This window comes from Carex rostrata, chromosome 18 (genome assembly GCF_964058835.1).
Source record: "Carex rostrata chromosome 18, lpCarRost1.2, whole genome shotgun sequence".
In the NCBI taxonomy this organism is placed as follows: Eukaryota; Viridiplantae; Streptophyta; class Magnoliopsida; order Poales; family Cyperaceae; genus Carex; species Carex rostrata.
Window position 1 is genome coordinate 921,125 of NC_135935.1, and position 18,985 is coordinate 940,109.

Below are 18,985 nucleotides of genomic sequence, written 5' to 3' on the forward strand. Positions count from 1 at the left end.
TGTTATTGATTTACACAAACTCTTTGGTACCCAAGTCCCGCCCAGAATATGGAAATTCTGGCCTATCTAAATTCTAAAGTGCAATATCTAAAATAACTTCCCTTGTGCATTATTATGATTTTTGGTTGACAATTTGAAACCTGGCCACGCGATTTTTAACAACATTCCACAGACAGTATCCTAGATAATTAATTTTCCACGGGCTGCGTTATTATGACCTAATGCTGAATCTAGAGATGGCAATCCAAGGGGTCCAGATTGGGTTTGGGTTGGGTTGGGCTGGGTCGGATCAAGTTAGTTTGACTTCTAAGAATTGCTATAGGCTCATCAGCAGTCAACTCAATCCGGTAATTTCTCTTTCTCAAATTTAATCCTATGATTTTATTGTCTGAAATTACGAAACTTAACCAGAGTACAATTTGGATCATGATATACATCTGTCATCTCCTATGACCATATTTAGGGCATCGCTTATTCTGTCGGCTTTCACTGGTAAAAATTTGAAACCTTCAGTATCACAAAAGAGAAGAAGATAATTATTTCTAGAATGTTATTCTTAAGATTAAGCTAACACCATACCTTTTCTTGTTATTTTCATTAGTAGACCATAAACTTTAAGCTAATATTTTGGTAAACTACGGTCAGGTTCCTGAGTCCTCACCGAATATCTTTGATTATTTAGGGACATGGAGAAGAAGAAAAAACAACAGTCCTTACTTTGTAATGGACCTAATTGTTACTGTGCGTCACATGCAGTTTCTGGTAAGGCTCTGAAAGATGCCTACGCAGTAGAGGTCAAAATTCTAGGGACAGTGCTGCTTATTCAAGTTTGAACATAGCCAATCAGGGCATTTTGTTTTTTCTAGTAAGGCTTGTAGCAGAGAGGAATAAAGGTTACGGAGCCGGACATCATTTGCTCCGGTTGTTGAAGGTTTTCATTTGGGTTGAATATTTATGCAAACGAAACCAAGCATCGTTTCCAAACTTCGTTTTTCATTCCAATCTCTTTTTATTTCAATATGCAATTGAACCTGACACGGTTCTAATATATTACAATTGTAGAATCCAAATGAACGGTAAAATATAGAACTTAAGTAGAGACCTTGAACAGTGTAATTCTGACAAGAAAATTCTTCATCTAATATAACTCGATAACCTTCTCTTTTTAGCTTTTATATTTTTCTGACGTAATAGAGCAGTCCATACGATTAACAAAGCTAAAATATCTCCTGTTGAAATTAACTCTTCTGAGATAGGCGCTGTATAATTTGGTTAGATCTGTTTGCAAGTATTCTAGTTTATCTAATTTCAGTACGAAGAACAAAGCATGTACATTCTCTCCCGTCAGACCATTGAATATTTTTAAGATTAGACGCATAAATAAAAACTGCAAGACGATACCTATAACATGAAATTTAGATGTTGAACTTAGAGATCCATCTTCTCATACTTGGCCAAATAGGCCGGGATACATAAGAACGTTACAATTAAATAAAGACATCGTTATATACATCAACATACATACTATATACATGTTACACACAAGGCACTTGAGTGTACTCTAACCAAGCCACACGTAAGAATTGGCCTACAAATTTACAATGGACGTCTTATTTTAAATATTACAATTAACCTCTCAGGCCACTGCTCCATCACTGACCTCTATTCCTCTGACCTGCACCTGTGCACCACAGTCTGTCTGTTGGACAGCCACAGTGACCTGGGCCCCATCAGATATGCCACTCATGCCATCACATGAAACAGACAGGGAACCCACCATGGCTACTAAAACATCACTGTCATTGCCATTACCGTTGTTTTGGGATAGTAATTGCCAGTCCTCCTTTACTGAGGTCACATGTATGTCAGTGTCTTTATTATGATCACCTACTTCAAATGCAGTTGGCAGAACTACAAAATCGTTTAATGGATTGTAAAACGGATCGGGTTCTCCCGCCTTTAGCCAGTGTTTTAGGATCCGAAACACATGTCTGTTGCATATTACGCCTCGGTGGTCAGCTGGGACCCCTATCCTTGCAAGTGCATTAAGGCCATCAGCCTGACAAATGCAAAAAAAAAAAAAAAAAAAAAAAAAGGAACAAGAAAATTTGTAATTAAAATAGGAAGAAAAAAAATGCTATACACAAACAGGGAGATCAACAACTATGCCAATCTACCTTAGCTGACTCAACTGGGACAGTTCCATCACCATTGACATTGATATATCTAGGCTGCAAACAACAAATAAAGAAATAGCTCAATAACAAGGAATCAGTCTATCAATCAAATGAGAAAGGGGATTTCTTGTAGTACTTTGGTCAATGGTACCTACCTCCATAAATAACAATTGCTTGAGATCTGAAACAGGATCATCTTGGCCTCCATAGCTGCATAAAAAATAGTTAGCATCATCAGAGGGAGAGGAGGAGAGAGAGATAGAAAGGGGGCGAGGGTGAGGGGAGAGATAAAGAGTACCAAACACTATGAGGTGTGTCACAACTAGTGCCATAAATATTGTAGAATCTCACTGAAGAAGGGAGCTTGGCATTAGACAAAAGCTCATGAGTTTTGTTTGCCCATTCCAAAATATCAGAATTAAGTGGCAAAGGGATGTGCAGCCCACCAAATTCAACCTGATATATTACATATTCACAACCGTTTTTGTATTTATACCCAGATTTTCTGAAAATGCACACACTTGCATATGGATATTTTTTTTTTTCACAATTCTTGGAATTATTTTAATGTCACTTGGCATTTTCTGAGGGAAAATCATGATTTCCCAATCAATGATATTTGAAAACACAGATTTTTAATTAATTCTTCAAGAAATTAATGATTTCACAGACAGTTCTTCATATTTTTTTCAGATATTTTGAATTTTAGCACAACCTAAGCCCGCAACAGAATTCTGCATGCATATATAACACTTTCTTTGTTTAAAAGTAAGATTAAACAAAAAATAAAACATGAAAACTAACCGCATTATTTGAAAGAGCTTTCATCATCAGCGGAAGGGATTTAGACGGATCATAAGATTCAAGTAAGATGCTAGATTTACCACTTTCATCATCTCTCTTCTCTGTCCACAGTTGCAAAAGAGGTGTATTTTCCCATTTGTAACTCGGGGCTGCCGTCAGTTCATATATAGATGGGCACTCCAACAACTAAATAAAGACAGCTTCAACAAATTAATTTCTTAATTAAAAACAAAAGGATTGCCCATATAATTGGAAAAAAAAATATACCAGTTGTTGCATGCTCCATTTGGAAATGAAAAAATAGGCTTCTAATCCTTCAACAAAAGAGCATCCATTCAATAGGCTTGATGTTATATACCCTGGTGCACCTGTACAAAGACATACCAAGAACCTTAAGAGGAAAAAATCTCTTTCCCAAGGGGAAGAGAAATAGAAAGATAGAGATAGATGGATAGACAGAGAGAGAGAGAGAGAGATTTTAATGATATACAATACTACCTTGAAATGGTGCTGCTATTGCAATCCAGGATTTCACATACTTCTCAAAAACCTTACAAAAAGTAATTTACTCAGTACCATGATAAGAAAAAATATAATAATATGTAGTATATAAAGTACACCTACTTACATCAGTATGTAAAGCCATGAAGCATTTGACTAGCAAACCGCCCATTGAATGTGTAACAACATTAATCTTCTTTCCACCGGAAGAGGTATATGCAAATTCTAATTTTGAAGCAAATCTGTCTAAAGTTTCTTGAAGTCTAAAATTTAAAACAAAACAACTAATGGAATCAATATGGCATACTAATAGTCTAATACCAGAAATAGAAAACAGTAATTCCTTGGCTAACTCAACATGACGTTTTCTTTTCCCGTAGGTGAGAGTGTGCCTATTTGTGTGTGTTAGGGCAGGTTGGGTTCAAATCTAAATTAGTGAAGCACATCAAAGAGTTATATTGCTCTACTCAATGTTATAAAATGGAGCACATTTCACCGTATACTTTTTTCCTTTGAGGAACAATTATATGGTATTTTTTAGTATGAAGCATTAGGTAAAAATAACAGCTATTATATAGGAACAACGTATTAAATTGTTGAAGCATTACCTGTTACTTTGGCGAAAATCATATCCAAAACCAAATAAGGTCTTTCCCTCTTGATAGCCCCATTGTATCATCTCCACTATCATGTCATGGTAATAGCACACTCCCTCACTTTCTATAATCTACAAATATATTTTGAAAAATGAATCAATTTTAAGAGAAATTGGGAAATATATATATATATATATATATCAACACATGAGTGCTCATCTATGCCAGGAACTGCAGTACAAATTTTCTGTACCATCTTGGAAGTTTAATACAGGTATATACCGGTAGTAGTGTAGTAACCAGATTTTTTATTGCCTTCTGAGCACAATTATAAGACTATGAGGAAATGTGTTAATTGATAACTAATACATAATTAAAGGCTAGTTATGCAACAAGGACAATTTGATGGTTGGAGACACAATTTGGACTTACTTGAAACTTTCATGAGGCAAAACCTTGTATACAGTTTCTAGTCATGTTTCTGACAGAACTGATACAGAACAAACCAATCGGCGGGTAATAGTAATTGATTTCCTGATTTAAGTAGAATCAGCTGTTTCTTTGTGGCTCTAAGCAGTTCCCTTGATGAGTAATGTTATAAATATAGTATGTTAGTTAGGGAAGGGTGTTTTGGATAACGATACCAACATATACCAATATAGAAATACTATGCTCTTTGGTCTGTTACAATTTTGATGTCATGTAGTGCCAGAATGATTGGTAAAATTTGGCATCTTAAAAGACTAATGGTTTCACATGATAACTGGTAAAATTGGACATTTATAACCCTGCCTGCAATAATCCCTTTATTCTTAATTGCAGCCAGATTTTCAAGGGGGTATGCAGTTTTTATTCTGAAGATTTTGGAATCTTCGGTTAATGCCAATGAGGCATCTGACAAAGCTGAGGTCGTGGTTAATTTCAGATAAGATGTCCCATACAGATTTGAGATAGTTGCTGGTAGCCGGGGGTCTTATACTAATGGGCATACTCCTCTGGGAAGAAGTTTTATTAGATGAGATGCTGCACAAAAGTGCTATACTCAGACAATGGTTAAAAAAGCTTGCATTGCAAATGCTCAATAAAAGAAAAGGGTGTGATGCAGGGTTTTTTTTTTTTTTTTTTTCTGATTTTGTATGTCTTTGTATGGTTACTAATTTTGATTTCTCAGAGGGTATAAGGATCAAGAAATGATGTAAGATAAGTTACTGCTACTGGAGAGATAGGATGGTTGCCGGCTTACAGCTGCTTAGGATGCTTTTACGAACTGATGCTCAGGGAGATTTGTAAGTAAAAGTTGAGGGCGTACAGAAGTAGATTAGGGATGTCTTTGGGTAATTGTAATGGGGTTTTAGTCTGTTTTGTACAGGATGGTTAGCGAAAATTTTGTTTTCAGCAATGAATCAAGTGGCAGCATTGCCACTTATTCAAAAAGAAACAAGAGGAACAAACCAGTAAAATTTCAGCCTAACTATTCAAATTAGAAAACATAAAGTATGTACCATATCCGGATCAAGTACGTCAATGGCATACAGCCCATGTCTATCCTCTGGCACTTCAATTTTAATTTTTTCATCGACTGATATAGTTTTTCCTGCGCCAAGCACACAAATGAAAATAAATTTTGTTAATTGTCTCAAGAAAAATGGAAACTAACACTTCTTTCTAAATCAGAATTCGTTCCAATTTGTCAAAGCCCAAAATTTTGAAAATAGTCACATTGTCCACTTCCAATTGAACTTCGAAGATTTGGTTTGGTTTAAAGGAATAAGCTAAGTATAATTAGACAGAAAGGCATAAAATGCTACCAGAGGAGGGATCAAAGCGGGGCCAAAGTTTAGTCCGAAATTCATGATCCGCACCCAAAATCCGAACCCAGACCCGCTCAGTCTTTCCATTTTCATCGATTGCATTGAGCATCGACCCGCCGATACCGGGTACCAGGAGAACCGGGTCAAGATTCGGATTTGCCGCATTTTCTTCGTGTTTTCTAGAAGCTCGAACCCACAGCTCGATAGATCGGATTAGCTCATCTAGAACAGCCATTAATGGGTGAAACTGAAATCTGAGGTTCCGTGAAGGAGGAGAATGGCGAAGTCAGAAGAAGAGATTTTGCAATGCCCACAGGGCCTGTTCGGTAAGGGGAGGAATAACAAAGGAATAGAGGAATTATGGAATTAAGAATGAGCACTCTTCTTGTCTATTCCAAGTATGTTCGGCACTTTAGCAATTAGAATAGTAGCACTGCTCTTCATTAAAATATAATAATTATAGGAAATGACTCTTATAACCTTGTTGAATTTAATGCTGCGCCATACATTGTTGATTTTATATTGCGCCATACATTGTTGAATTTAATACTGCACCATACTATACACTTTCAACAAATAAAAAATAGAGAGTTTATAACACTGCTATAAATAAAATTCTCTAGTAAAAAATACAATATAATCATGCAATTCTCATTAAACAGTAAACCATGATAACATTAAACATTAAGCAACAATAAATTTAATCCAAATAAATATTAAACAATAAACTAAAATAGTATAATATATCTCAAAATAGCAATAAAAAAAATAAATTGTTGAACAACACTAGTATTATTAACGATAGTTTTGGTTCGCTACATACCGGATACACCGTAACAGTGGCATCACATGCATCACATAAGCACAGATGCCGACACAGAAAAATCAATCTGGTCGTTTCCTTCCAGCACAATAGACACGCAAATGGGCCTAATGGCGAATCATCCCGACACGTCGACTGGAACTCATCGGTATCAGCCATTCCCTCTTCTAACACATTCTTGTCATATCCATTTTTGAGAGCATGTTCCCTTTTGGTGTGTAACTTGCTTACAATCGACTCATTGTTTCTGGCAATGCTGATCCATTTTCAGTTCTTGGCACTTAATCGACTGAGTCTTTGATCCAATTCAGCATTTCGCCTTGTTGACACCTCGAGTTCAGCTTCTTTTTTAACCATCCACTGCATTGTAGGACCCTTCGCAATATTTGACATGATGGCCTGCTGGAACGCCTTGCTCTCTTCTTCAATAAAATCAGTAAATAAAATCATCACCAGAAATACAACATAAATTTTAATTTTAAAAACATATGCTCTTTAATAATGAAATATGTGTTCTTTAATATATTCATCCATCAATTCATTATTGAATAGCTTAGGCACAACCCATCAGCTCATGAGGGACAATTTGGGTATCCCTGATAACCTCCCTTGTGATTTTTGGGTATAATAAAGTAGAGATCCAAATTTGATATTCTTAGTATCAAAATTCTCAAGACACTGAGATCTGTAACTATGATTTATTTCATATTTTTCTGGGCTTTCTAACTAGGTTGAATTTGGGGTATTGTACACGGCAGTTTGTGTACCTGGTTGGTACTGTACCAGTTTTTTTTTTTTAGAATCTGAACTTTGAATCTTCACTATAAATGGTAGAAAAATCCAAAAAATGCAAGGTTTGTTCCTATGCACTCATGAAGATGTCCTCTATTATAGTGTAAAGAAGTTTGGCTAAATTCATTATCTAGATACCTTTTTATTTTTGGTTTGTAACAAGTGCTGGTTTTGGAGTTTGTTGGTACCAGTTTGGCTGAAAAGAATGAATTGGAAGTAAATGATGCATTATAGCAATTGGATCTAGATTACCGGGTCACTGGTACGAGTCCTAGGATGATGGTATTGTCACTAGTACGAGTCATAGAAGATTATGCATTCTAATCTTACCTCACTCTTTCAGTACCCACCAAATTAAGACAACAACAAAAGAAATAAAAAGGCAAAATGTTTCTAGGAAAGCCTCACTCATAACAGGTGTGTAACATGCATAACAGTATAGCTATTAATAGTTCTCCCGTTCCTGTTTTCAAGTGGACCAAGAAAATTATAATGATTAATTGATCAATTTTAAAAGACCTTACCACAACAAATTTCAACTCTTGTGTGCTGATTTATAGTAGAAGCTCTGTTGATTCGAAGAACTACAAAGAGGAAACAAGTAAAACAAATTTCAACAAAATTAGAAATTTATTAGAAGTAAGAAAGCAATATACGGCTCAGTTAATTATAAGAGGTGGTACAAAAGAAGGAGACAACGTATTTGTTAGAGAAGCCAAGAGGTATTGAGACGAGGAGGAGGAGAGAGACGGCATTACGGAGCTCATTTAAAAGGTAAAAATCCAATATGTGGTTTCCCGACCTTTGATTCGTTCTTCTCTCGAAGTATTGCCGGAGATCGGACAAACATTCGGCGGAGGAGACTCTTTTCTCTGGAAACGTGCAGAGGAGGAGGGTTGTGAATAGAAAATTGAAGGATATGCCACATCAGCGTGAATGAGGGTAAAAAAGTCTCAACCTATTCTCTATTCCGTCGAAAAATCTAATTCCAGCCCCTCCCTGGAATTGAAAGTTAAGGGAAATACTCTATTCTATATTCTCTAATCTAGCTAATTCTAGATCTGTTCGGCAGGAATAGAGACCTAATTCCCTTCAATTCCTCTATTCTGCACCAGCCGAACAGGCCCACAAGGAAAATGAATAATTGACAAGGACAATCTGTAATAAACAAAAGTTTCAGGGATAATGGGAAAAAGACTTTGTACACCACTTGCGTATACAACTTTTTACGTTGATGCACTGAGAGAAAATTTAGACGTCCGCGTTAACGGACGTTTATTAAAAAAAAAAAAAAAACTCAACGTCCTAATTAGTAATTAGTCTAACAAAATTTCCGGCGATTTTTATTAATATCCCTAAAACAAATCAAAATTTTAAAAATGCCCCTGCTCCCAATTTTTTTTTAAAAATGCCCTGACCGCCTGGGCTTCGGGCGGCCCAAAAAAGCCTGTGAGGCGCCACCCCCTGGGGCGGCCCAAAGCACAAGTGAGGCGCCACACAGCAGGGCGCCTCATGGGTGTGTGTGTTTTTTTTTTTTTTTTTTTTATAGAGAAATGTTAGTATTTTGATTTGAATAATTTTGTGAAGAAAAACGGATTAAAATTCATAATAAATCCAGGAATTTAAAATTCAAATACATTACTAAATAATACAGTACCGTCGAGTCCATAGAATAAGGTAACATAAAATTCATACAGCAACAACCAGTTCAAATATCAATTATACAAACCGTTACAGTTAAAACATAAAATACTACAACAACATACAATTGGGGTCTAAGCCTTACGAGACGAGGAGCTTGCTCCCTTTTTTTCCTCAGCCCGACGGACGCACGCAGGACACTCCCACGTAGTGAGACGAGCGTCGTTCAGCAGATCTGCATGCGGGTCCATGCAATTGGGATGAACAGCTTTGCCACATTTATAACAGAAGAACATATCCACCATATCTCTGTTCAGCTCACATAAGCAGCACTGTCCCCATCCAGGTGGAGGGACCCTGTCCACCCAGCCTTCCATCAGCATTTTTCTAATTGATGGATCAAGAGTACTCAGAAATTCTTCATTATTTTTGGGTGAAAACAATCTTTCCAAATTCTTCATCGCGTAGGCTTCAGCCGTCCAAAAATTATTAATGAGTGCTCTTTTTGCTTCGCGTTCGGTTTTAGTTCTTCCTCTATTTTTTCCAACTTTGGGTGCCATTATAACTAGGGTTTCAAGTGACAGCAATTGATTAGGAAGGCTAATTATGTGCGTAATTAAATACTAATTGTACAGTAATCAACGGCTAATTAGAAAATAATTAGAAAATATATAAAATAATTGAAATAAATATTTTAAAAATAATTAAAAGAAATATTTAAAAAATAATTACAAAAAATATTTAAAAAATTATTAAAAAATTATTTAAATTACCTGTGGCTGTAGTCGCCCAGAAAATCGCCCGAAATCGCCTTGAGCGCTTTCTCCCTTCTTTCTGCCTTTGAGGTGGAAGGTAGACTGATGTTGGAGTGAGAAGAGAGAGAGAGAAAAAACGAATAAATAGGCATCCCTAGTGGACCGCTCGTGGCCTAGGCGGTCAGGACCCTAGCAAACCGCCCCTGTCACAGGCGGTTTGCTGGGAGTGTGGGTCGCAAATAGTGAAGAAATTGTAATTACTTGAATATAATTTCTTAGTTTGAATGTAATTACTTGAAGTATACATGTGCTGCTTTTAATTATATTGTTGAACTTTAATTGTATTGTTGAACTTTAATTGTATTGTTGAACTGTGTTATAATAATGAAATGTAAAGTGCAAACAACATAATACCAACATGAACATAAAATAAAAAAACGTAATGTCAACATAATACAGCAGTCCCATAGTCAAAATACTACAGTCAGAAATATATCACAATAAACAAAAACTCTACAATCATCATCTTCGTCTCCTTCCGGATAGAGACAACCTAGGAGCCGCTACGCCCTTGCCATGCCTGTGCGGCTGCACGCGCCTCTGCGGACTCACATCTCGGAGTGCATCCTCTCCCAAATCCTCCTCATCGTCCCCCATATCCTCATCCTCGTCCCCCGTATACATGTGCTGCGTACCTGTCCTGGCTGCCCGTGGATCAAATCCAGCAGCTGACTCTGCATTGGCGGGCTGTGTACGCAGCTCCCATGGATCTTGCTCCCAGCTTGCAGAATACGTGGAAGGAGGCGGTGCGCCAAATAATGCAGAGACAAAGCCATCTGCAGTCTGAGATGAACTCCCACCAGCCTCAAAGTCATGCTCCATCTCCACTCCATATCGTGGTCTAAGCCAAACTGTCGGGATACCCGATCGGGGTAATGGTACTCCACGATCCAGAAACAGACGACCGGTCCCCGATAATACCATAGATGTGTCTGCTCTAATGTCAGCGGGCTCAGCCATCTGCGCTGATACCATGCACGATACGGAAACCAATCGATATTCCCATCTCGGAGCATCTGGAGCTGACCCCGGACATAAGAAATCCCCCTGCCCCTCTCTTCATGATCGTGATGACTGCCCCATATGGCGGCGTATGCGGGGCATCTAGCTGGCTCAGGGCCTCCCCAATCGGGATGCGGCAATGGTATGACTGGCCGGTTTATGGGCAGATGTGACCACGACCAATGCTGAAGCAGAAGCAGTGGTCCAAAGAGCTTTTTATTCTTGACCTGAAAATTTAACTTACAATTCAATCTGGGTGCTTCTTATCCATCCTTCAATAACAACGTATATTAATACAGACTTACCAGACAAGCATGACAGAGGCCTCTGTATAAGTGGGCGAGGACAGCTCCACCCCAGTTCCATCTTGATTCTTTCTCCAGGTCCCTCAGCAGGGAGAGGTACATCATCGGAACCGCGTCACCGCTGGAATCCTCGAACATGACAGCACCGCACAAATCCAGCACATATGCTCTAGTATACCTGCAATATAAAATAATCAATGTAAATAATTGAGACGGTTGAGCAACTACTAAGTTAATTTAAAGAGTGTAATAGTACCTCCTGACCGCCTCAATGTCATCAGTATCAACATCTATCTGATTATGGAAGAAGTGAGACCGGAGTGCCTTTAGAGAAATGCAGTACCCGGAATAACGAAACTCCTCCTCCTCCCCCTTCTTCTTCTTATATTTCTTCTGCAGAGTCTTCGGATCACACCCTAACAACTCCGGTATCATCCTCTGCAGCTCTGGATGGTCTGAGATGCCGCCTATGGGGTCACCATCGATACGTAAACCCCATAAGGCGCTCACATCACCAAGGGTGACTGTCATCTCCCCGACCGGGAGATGAAATGTATGAGTCTCAGGTCGCCATCTCTCCGGTAGACCCTGCATCAGAGACACATCGATCCTACTCTGCGGCATGGTGGCAAGCTGATACAAGCCGAGGTTCAAGATGTATATAATCCAAAAATAATTGTATGTAAATAAATTGCATTTATATGATGTTCAAAAATATACAATTAATTTTGTTGCATGCATATGCATTTGCATGTATATACAATTAATTTACACTTTGCATGTAAGTAAATTGCATGCATACGCATTTTTTTTTTACAAAAATTAATTTTGTTGAAAATAAATAAACTTTACAAAAAAAAATGCATATACAATTCTGGGTTTATTTTTTGGGTGTATATGCAATTTGTTTACAAAATTAATTTTGCATGTACATGCATTTTTTTTGGTAAACAAATGCATGCAATTTACTTACAATAAAAAAAATGAGATATAGATGCAATTTACTTACAATAAAAAAATATATATATCATTTTTAAACAAATATTGATATACTTCAAAATAATTAGTTTTACTTCAAATCTTTTATATTCATATATACATGTTTTTTATAAACTATCACAAAAATAATTTTCAAAAAATAAATATGCATATTTTTAAATCATAAACCCTAAATTGAAGTGTAAACCCTAAATTTGTAAGTAATTCACAATTGACAACCATAAACCCTAAATTTAACTATAAACCCTAAATTTAAAAAAAAATTCACAATTCACAACTACAAACCCTAAATTCAACCATATGTCATTCAAGCAATTTTACCATAAATCATAATCCTAAATTCGAGCAATTGCACCAATTCAAGCAATTCAAGCATCCAATTCAAGCAATCAAGCAATTCAACCATCTAATTCAAGCAATCAAGCAATTCAAGCAATCAAGCAATTCAATCATCTAATTCAACCATCCAATCGAACCAATTCGACCAATTCAATCAATTCAACTAATTACTAACATTTCACCCTAAACATCGAATCAAACAAAACCGAATCACATTACATCATTTAATCACATTTAACCGAAACCCTAAACCCTAATCAAATCGAAAAAAAGAAAACTCACTTGTTCGATCGAGAGAGAAGCGAATCGAGGCGCGAGGCAGAGAGGGGTCGGCTCGGAACGGCTTCTTTCTTCTTCTTTCTTCTCTTTTTTTCTCTTTTTTTCCTCTTTTTTTCGGCAGAAACAATGGGGGAGAGAGAGGAGGGGCGGCTCAGATGGGGGGGTTATAGATGGGCAGTGGGGCGCCAAATGGGGGGGCGCCTCACTTGGCTTATGGGGCGCCAGATGGGGGGGCGCCTCACTGGTGTTGTGGGCCGCCATTTGGGCCGGCGCCTCACAGGTTTTTTTGGGCCGCCCGAAGCCCAGGCGGTCAGGGCATTTTTAAAAAAAAATTGGGAGCAGGGACATTTTTAAAATTTTGATTTGTTTTAGGGATATTAATAAAAATAGCCGCAAAATTTCTATTTACAATAAAAACAAGAACTTACGTTTAAACGAAATTGCTAATACTAGAAACTTTTCCACGCAATATGTGGCAGAAGCCACCGATTTTTATGAAAAGAAGTCAAATCTTAGAACCAACCCTAAGCATATGAGTTATGATAATGTGCTATCGGCTTGATATGTAGATTTTACTTTACCATTCGGATATGAGAAGGTAAATTTAATTTGACATGCTAACTAACATTAGTACATTACTGTAACTAATTTACTTTGTATACGTTTGTAAAATTTGGTTGCTCTTGCCACGTTATTTTTTTTGAAAGAGAAATTTGAGAGTCACGCTCCCAGATTCCATTCATCGACACCAGTGGTGTCATAAAAGTTACAACTAAAGTTTAAATGAAAAATAAAGAAGTTGAAAATAAATTACAAAACGTGAATTTAAAATTGAGCATTTATTTGCACTATTAGCAAATATCCAGAGAAACTCAGCGGATCAATGTACTGGCGCCCTTTCCCTGTTTCTTCTTTAATGTTGTGCTATGCCTGTTCACCCAGCTGACTACCGTGAAACCAGTTTTGGAATTCATCCTTAACTGTTCTTGCCAACATCATTGGCGACTTCCTTTCTTCTGCGAAAATCTGTTTGCATCTCTCTCTCCAAATTACAAAGCACAATGTTACTTGAAATTCCCTTTGTTTCTTATTTCCTTCCTCAATTATGACATTTTTGTAATCCCCTCTTATGAACTTGTCATCCCATTGCACTTGTTGGACCAGTTGCATTGTTTGCTGCCTAACTCTATGAGTATACTGACAGTTTGTGAAGAGGTGCATCACTGTTTCTGCTTGACTTTTGCACAATATGCACCTATTGACCATGGTCCATCCTCTTTTCACCAAATTATCTACGGTAAGAATCTTGTTACTTAACATTAACCAGATAAATACCATTACCCTTGTAGGTCCTTTAATCTTCTAGATTCTTGATTTTTCTGTCAGTATCGTGGGTGTTGACTGCATGGCATAATAGAACGATTTGACCGTGTACTGCCCCTCCCTTGTCCATTTCCATTTTGGCACATCTCGGTCCTCTTGCCATTGAAAGTTCCGGCTCTCTAGCTGCACTATTAGTTTCTGGTGCTCCTCTTGCACTATCTCTGACATGCCATGCACATTCAAATTCCATACTTGTTGCTGCATTGCCTGCCTCACCGATATATCCTTTTGTGTGACACACTCATATAAGTTGGGGTAACTGTTTCTGAGTGCTGTATCCATCCAGATGTCACTCCAGAAACTTATAGAGTGCCCTTGACCCAGGTTATACATAACTGAGATTCTGAAAAAGTCCCCCCATTTTCTTGAGGCTTCTCCAAAAGTGAGTTGATGCTGTGTTATCCCATGGCTTCATTGCCCTATTTGTCAGATTTATTATCTGCATCCATGCCGGCTGATGAGTAGAGATCCATCCCCACATGACTTTAGCCAGGAGTGCCTGATTAAAAGTATATAAGTTTCTTACCCCTAAGCCTCCCATTTCTTTTGTAGTGATGACCTTTTCCCAAGAGACCAGGCTCATGTATTTTGCTTCCAGTTCTTTATGGCCATGCCATAGAAATTTCCTCCTTATCCTATCTATCTTTTGTATGACCCATTTTGGCAATAAGAAAGTTTGCATCATGTAAACTGGCATGGCTGTCAATGTGGCATTTAGCAGCGTGGCTCTTCCTCCAATTGATAACATAGATGCCTTCCATGTTGTCATTTCTGTATCAGTGGCATGTACTGAGCTCTTGTCAGTTTCTTATTAGATAGTGGCATCCCCAGGTATTGCATGGGGAACTTTGCTTTACTACATCCCATAATCCGGGCTAGCTGTGCTATTTGCTCTTCATCCATACATGTTACCAAGAATTCAGACTTGTGCAAATTGACATTTAATCCTGTATTATAGCCCTGCAAAGATTTTGAGCACTATTTTGAGGAATTCCAATTGCTGCTGTGTTGGTTGTACCATGAATAGGGTATCATCCGCAAATAGTAGGCATGATTGACAATTTGGGAATGGTAGCTTTAACAGTTCCATTTGAGCTAGCTTAGTAGTCCATCTTGCTAGGAAATCCATGGCCAATATGAACAAATGTGGTGAGATTGGGTCACCTTGTCTCAGCCCCCTTCTTAGTATTATCTTTTTCCCTGCTACTGAATTTAGCAACACTTTGGATTGTCCGTTTAGTACTGCCCCTTCCACCCAACCAATCCATCTTGCTGAAAATCCCCACACTTGCATAATTTGCACTAGAAATTGCCATGAAAGGGTATCAAAAGCTTTGTATATGTCTGCTTTGAATAACCCTATCTGCGTTTTTTGCCTTGTGGCCATTGTGACCACCTCCTGAGCATACAGGAAACCTTCATTAATGTGTCTTCCCTGCATGAATCCTGTCTGGTTTGGCAAAATCAGGTCCTGCATAATGCCTTTCAGTCTATTGGCCATTAACTTAGCTCTTGCCACGTTATTGCAATACTACTATTTGGTTGCTCTTGAATTTAGTCAATTTTATATTTTTAAGTGGATCAAACACTGAGTTCTTAAGAGTTAAGACATTTGTTAACATGTGTCATTATCGAAATATATTTTTAGTAAAAAATACATAATTGTCAATAGTTGTTTTATACTGAAACAGATAAATGTGGGCCCCGAAATAGACAAATTTGCCTTCAATAATAATTGAGTGAGCATTATAAAAAAAATTAAATTTACACCTTAGAAAAGTTGAATGGGTGGTGTCACGTAATTATCAAGCCCGTTTACAAATATTAATTAAAGATGCGGACAATTTTTAATAATTATTTGTCATTTTTTTTTTAATTTCCATCAAAATAATCACCATTGCATAGCAAAGTTTTAGATATATGTAAACTAATAATAATACAAAGTAAAATCTGGTAGTTTTATTTATTCAAATATTGAACTTTTTGTTATTAAACTGCATCCATTTATTAAAAAAAAATTGAAGGAAAACCGTTTTTTTCATATAAAAAAAAAAAAAAAAAATCAGATATGGTGTGGAAACAGAAAACGGCAAGTACCACGCAATACATGTGGATGAGGGCATCCAACGTGAAAGCGATATATATTCAAGGGGATGATTGTTTTGAATTTTTTTCATAAACCATAATTAAAAAAAAAATATGAACCAATATGATTACTTTTTTTTTTACAAAAACTATAAGAAATGTCATTTCGGTCCGAATTTTTTTTTTTTCGAAACTGGAATGACAATTCAGTCTGAAATATTTTTACAAGTTTTACAACATTTTTTTTTTAAATCTGTGAAAATGATTTGGACCGAAATAGGAATTTGGTTTCAAAAAAAAATACTTCAAACAAAAATAGCATCTCGGTTCTTATAGTTTTTTTGTGAAAATCAAAACAATCGAGTTGATTTTTTAAAATTTATTTTTTTATTTATGTTTTCTAAAAAAAAATTCGATTGTTTTCGTCGAAAAAGCCCCTAGAAACTAGTCCAATAATCCAATTTACCATTAATGCGAATATGACGTGCTTTTAAAAAAAAAAAAAAAATTAAAGACGTGTCCTTTTCTCCGGGACGGAGTGCGTATCCTCAAATGTCTCATATTTTGTATGACCGACGTGTCCGGTGCCTATTCGGGGATAGCGCAGTGACCAGTATTATTTTAGCTTTGAGATTCGTGCAGAATGTATTTGAACAGTTGATATTTTCCATAAAATCACGCAAAATATGAGATATCTCAGAGGATTCGAATTCGGACATCACCATCTCTGACCTAAACATTTGCTTTAGACTCGTGTTATCACATCATTTGTGAAAATCTTATTTAAAAAAGTTGAATATGTATGATTTTTTTTCCAAAGATTTATACAAAATTCATATTTATCCAGATCTTTTAATAAAATTCGCACAACATCTTGTTTTAAAAAGTTGAATATGTATGATTTTTTTTCAAAGAATTATACAAAATTCATATTTATTCAGGAGAAGGGTTCAAATGCCTCCATTTTTTGTGTCTCCATTATGTCTCTATTTTTAAAAACTTAAATAGTTTCAAATCTAAAACTTAAAAGTCAAAATAAAACCTTTGGATGCGATCTACATCATTTTATTTATGCACGTGTAAAAAATTATAAGATTCTAACTTTATTTTGGTTGTCATCAAGAACTTGTAAAAAATATACTAATGTGGATAATTTAGAGACGTTGATTTTTCAACTTATTGATTCACATAAAAATAAAATTGAAATATAATATTTTTTTATGAGCACATAGAGAAAATAACATAGATCATATCCAACGGTTTTATTTTGACTTTTAAGTTTTAAATTTTGAATTATTAAAGTTTTTAAAAATAAAAATATGATGGGGACACAAAAAATAGAGACATTTGAATCCTCCTCTTTATCCATATTTTTTAATAAAATTCGCACACGATGCCCCCACATTATTAGCAGCCTAGCAGGCGAGTTTTTGTGTGGCCATGCCATAGATAAACAAATAGAGAACAAAACTACCTCCACGATAAAAAATTTAATATAATATAATTTCATTTTTTTTTTAATCCTTCCAAACGCTTTTTCATTCGATGATTTACTTATTTCTTTTTATTCTTCCTTTGCGATCTTTTAGTTCATCTGTTTTTTATTGAATATAAAATCACACAAAGAATGGTAATTGGTAAAGTTGTGGGGTTTGATGATTGATAAATTTGTAAATAAATAAATAATGACCGACAGGTGTCTCACATATATTTTGCACTAAATCTTGTTGTTTTTGAAATATAACTTTTCACCTTTTATAAAATAATAAGTTTGTAATTAACAAATTTTACAATTCATTTACAACAAAGAATGATGTCAACTTGTGAAATTGGTCAATGGTAATCTATATCATAAATTCATAACCATCCTTATTCTATTTTTCGAAATCATTCTATAATTGCTAAGGTTTTGAATTTTGAAAATTATTCTATAATTAGAGTGGGTACAAAGACATCTCGGTAAATTGGTTGTTCGTATTATCAAAAACATGTCTTAGAAATTGTAAATGAAATTTTGCCCCATTTAAGTTTTCAATTAGGTCCAAAATATATCTCCAATCATCAAATTATTCTTGTTGCATAACTAAATTACGTATTAGCCCTTAACTAGCACATTTTTAATAGTTAATTATTCTTGTTGCATAATTAAATTTTGCCTGAAAATTCTGGCTTCCCCACTGACCGAGTTAAATCAGCTCTTATTAAATCTCATCCGAGCGGTTGGACTTGGGTGCCTATTTATAGAAGGTTCGTTTTGAGATTTGTGCCAAGTTAAAACAGACGACTCAAATCTAATTGTACTCGGCCATGTAATTGCACTGGATACAATTACGATTACGATTCCGGAGGAGGGACCTCTGCCGAGTGCGTGTCCTCTGAGATCTCAACTTTTGCGTGACCGACGTGTCCGGTGCCTATTCGGAGGTGATGTGGGGTCAGTATTATGTTTGCTTTGATGGAATTTCTATAAAGTCACGCAAAGTTTGAGATATCTCAGATGATACGAATTCACCTCTGCCTGGGTTTAGACTAGGGGTGCACAAAAACTCATGACTCGAGACTCAGTTCAGAATCAATTCGGATTCAATTCACTAATAACTCGAGTTGAAATTAACTCGAGTCAAAACTGACTC

At 36.3% G+C, this 18,985-nt stretch overlaps 1 protein-coding gene and 2 long non-coding RNA genes across 5 annotated transcripts; 1 reads left to right on the top strand and 2 right to left on the bottom strand.

The window, feature by feature from the left end:
- The first annotated feature begins 191 nt into the window (after positions 1-191).
- LOC144569739 (uncharacterized) lies at positions 192-984 on the top strand. Of its 2 annotated transcripts, XR_013516148.1 has the most exons (3): positions 192-262; positions 312-347; positions 605-625. It is a non-coding gene; the product is annotated as an uncharacterized LOC144569739 (long non-coding RNA). The 2 variants fall into 2 exon arrangements; XR_013516147.1 differs by lacking the exons at positions 192-262; positions 605-625 and adding an exon at positions 757-984 and having other exon boundaries at positions 313-347.
- A 332-nt stretch (positions 985-1,316) lies between these two features.
- On the bottom strand, positions 1,317-6,218 carry LOC144569737 (lecithin-cholesterol acyltransferase-like 4). 2 transcript variants are annotated; one of them, XM_078320207.1, is made up of 12 exons: positions 5,887-6,218; positions 5,581-5,672; positions 4,091-4,209; positions 3,610-3,745; positions 3,480-3,531; positions 3,249-3,349; positions 2,982-3,167; positions 2,476-2,633; positions 2,333-2,387; positions 2,178-2,231; positions 1,593-2,059; positions 1,403-1,524 (listed from the first exon to the last, which is right to left on the bottom strand). In XM_078320207.1, exons 1-11 carry the CDS (start codon positions 6,122-6,124, stop codon positions 1,637-1,639), a joined length of 1,614 nt encoding a protein of 537 aa, XP_078176333.1. In that variant the 5' UTR covers positions 6,125-6,218; the 3' UTR covers positions 1,403-1,524; positions 1,593-1,636. The 2 variants fall into 2 exon arrangements, with proteins under 2 accessions (XP_078176332.1, XP_078176333.1); XM_078320206.1 differs by having other exon boundaries at positions 1,317-2,059.
- A 309-nt stretch (positions 6,219-6,527) lies between these two features.
- On the bottom strand, positions 6,528-8,498 carry LOC144569656 (uncharacterized). The gene is made up of 3 exons (XR_013516120.1): positions 8,307-8,498; positions 8,029-8,088; positions 6,528-7,134 (listed from the first exon to the last, which is right to left on the bottom strand). It is a non-coding gene; the product is annotated as an uncharacterized LOC144569656 (long non-coding RNA).
- Between the last annotated feature and the right edge of the window lie 10,487 nt (positions 8,499-18,985).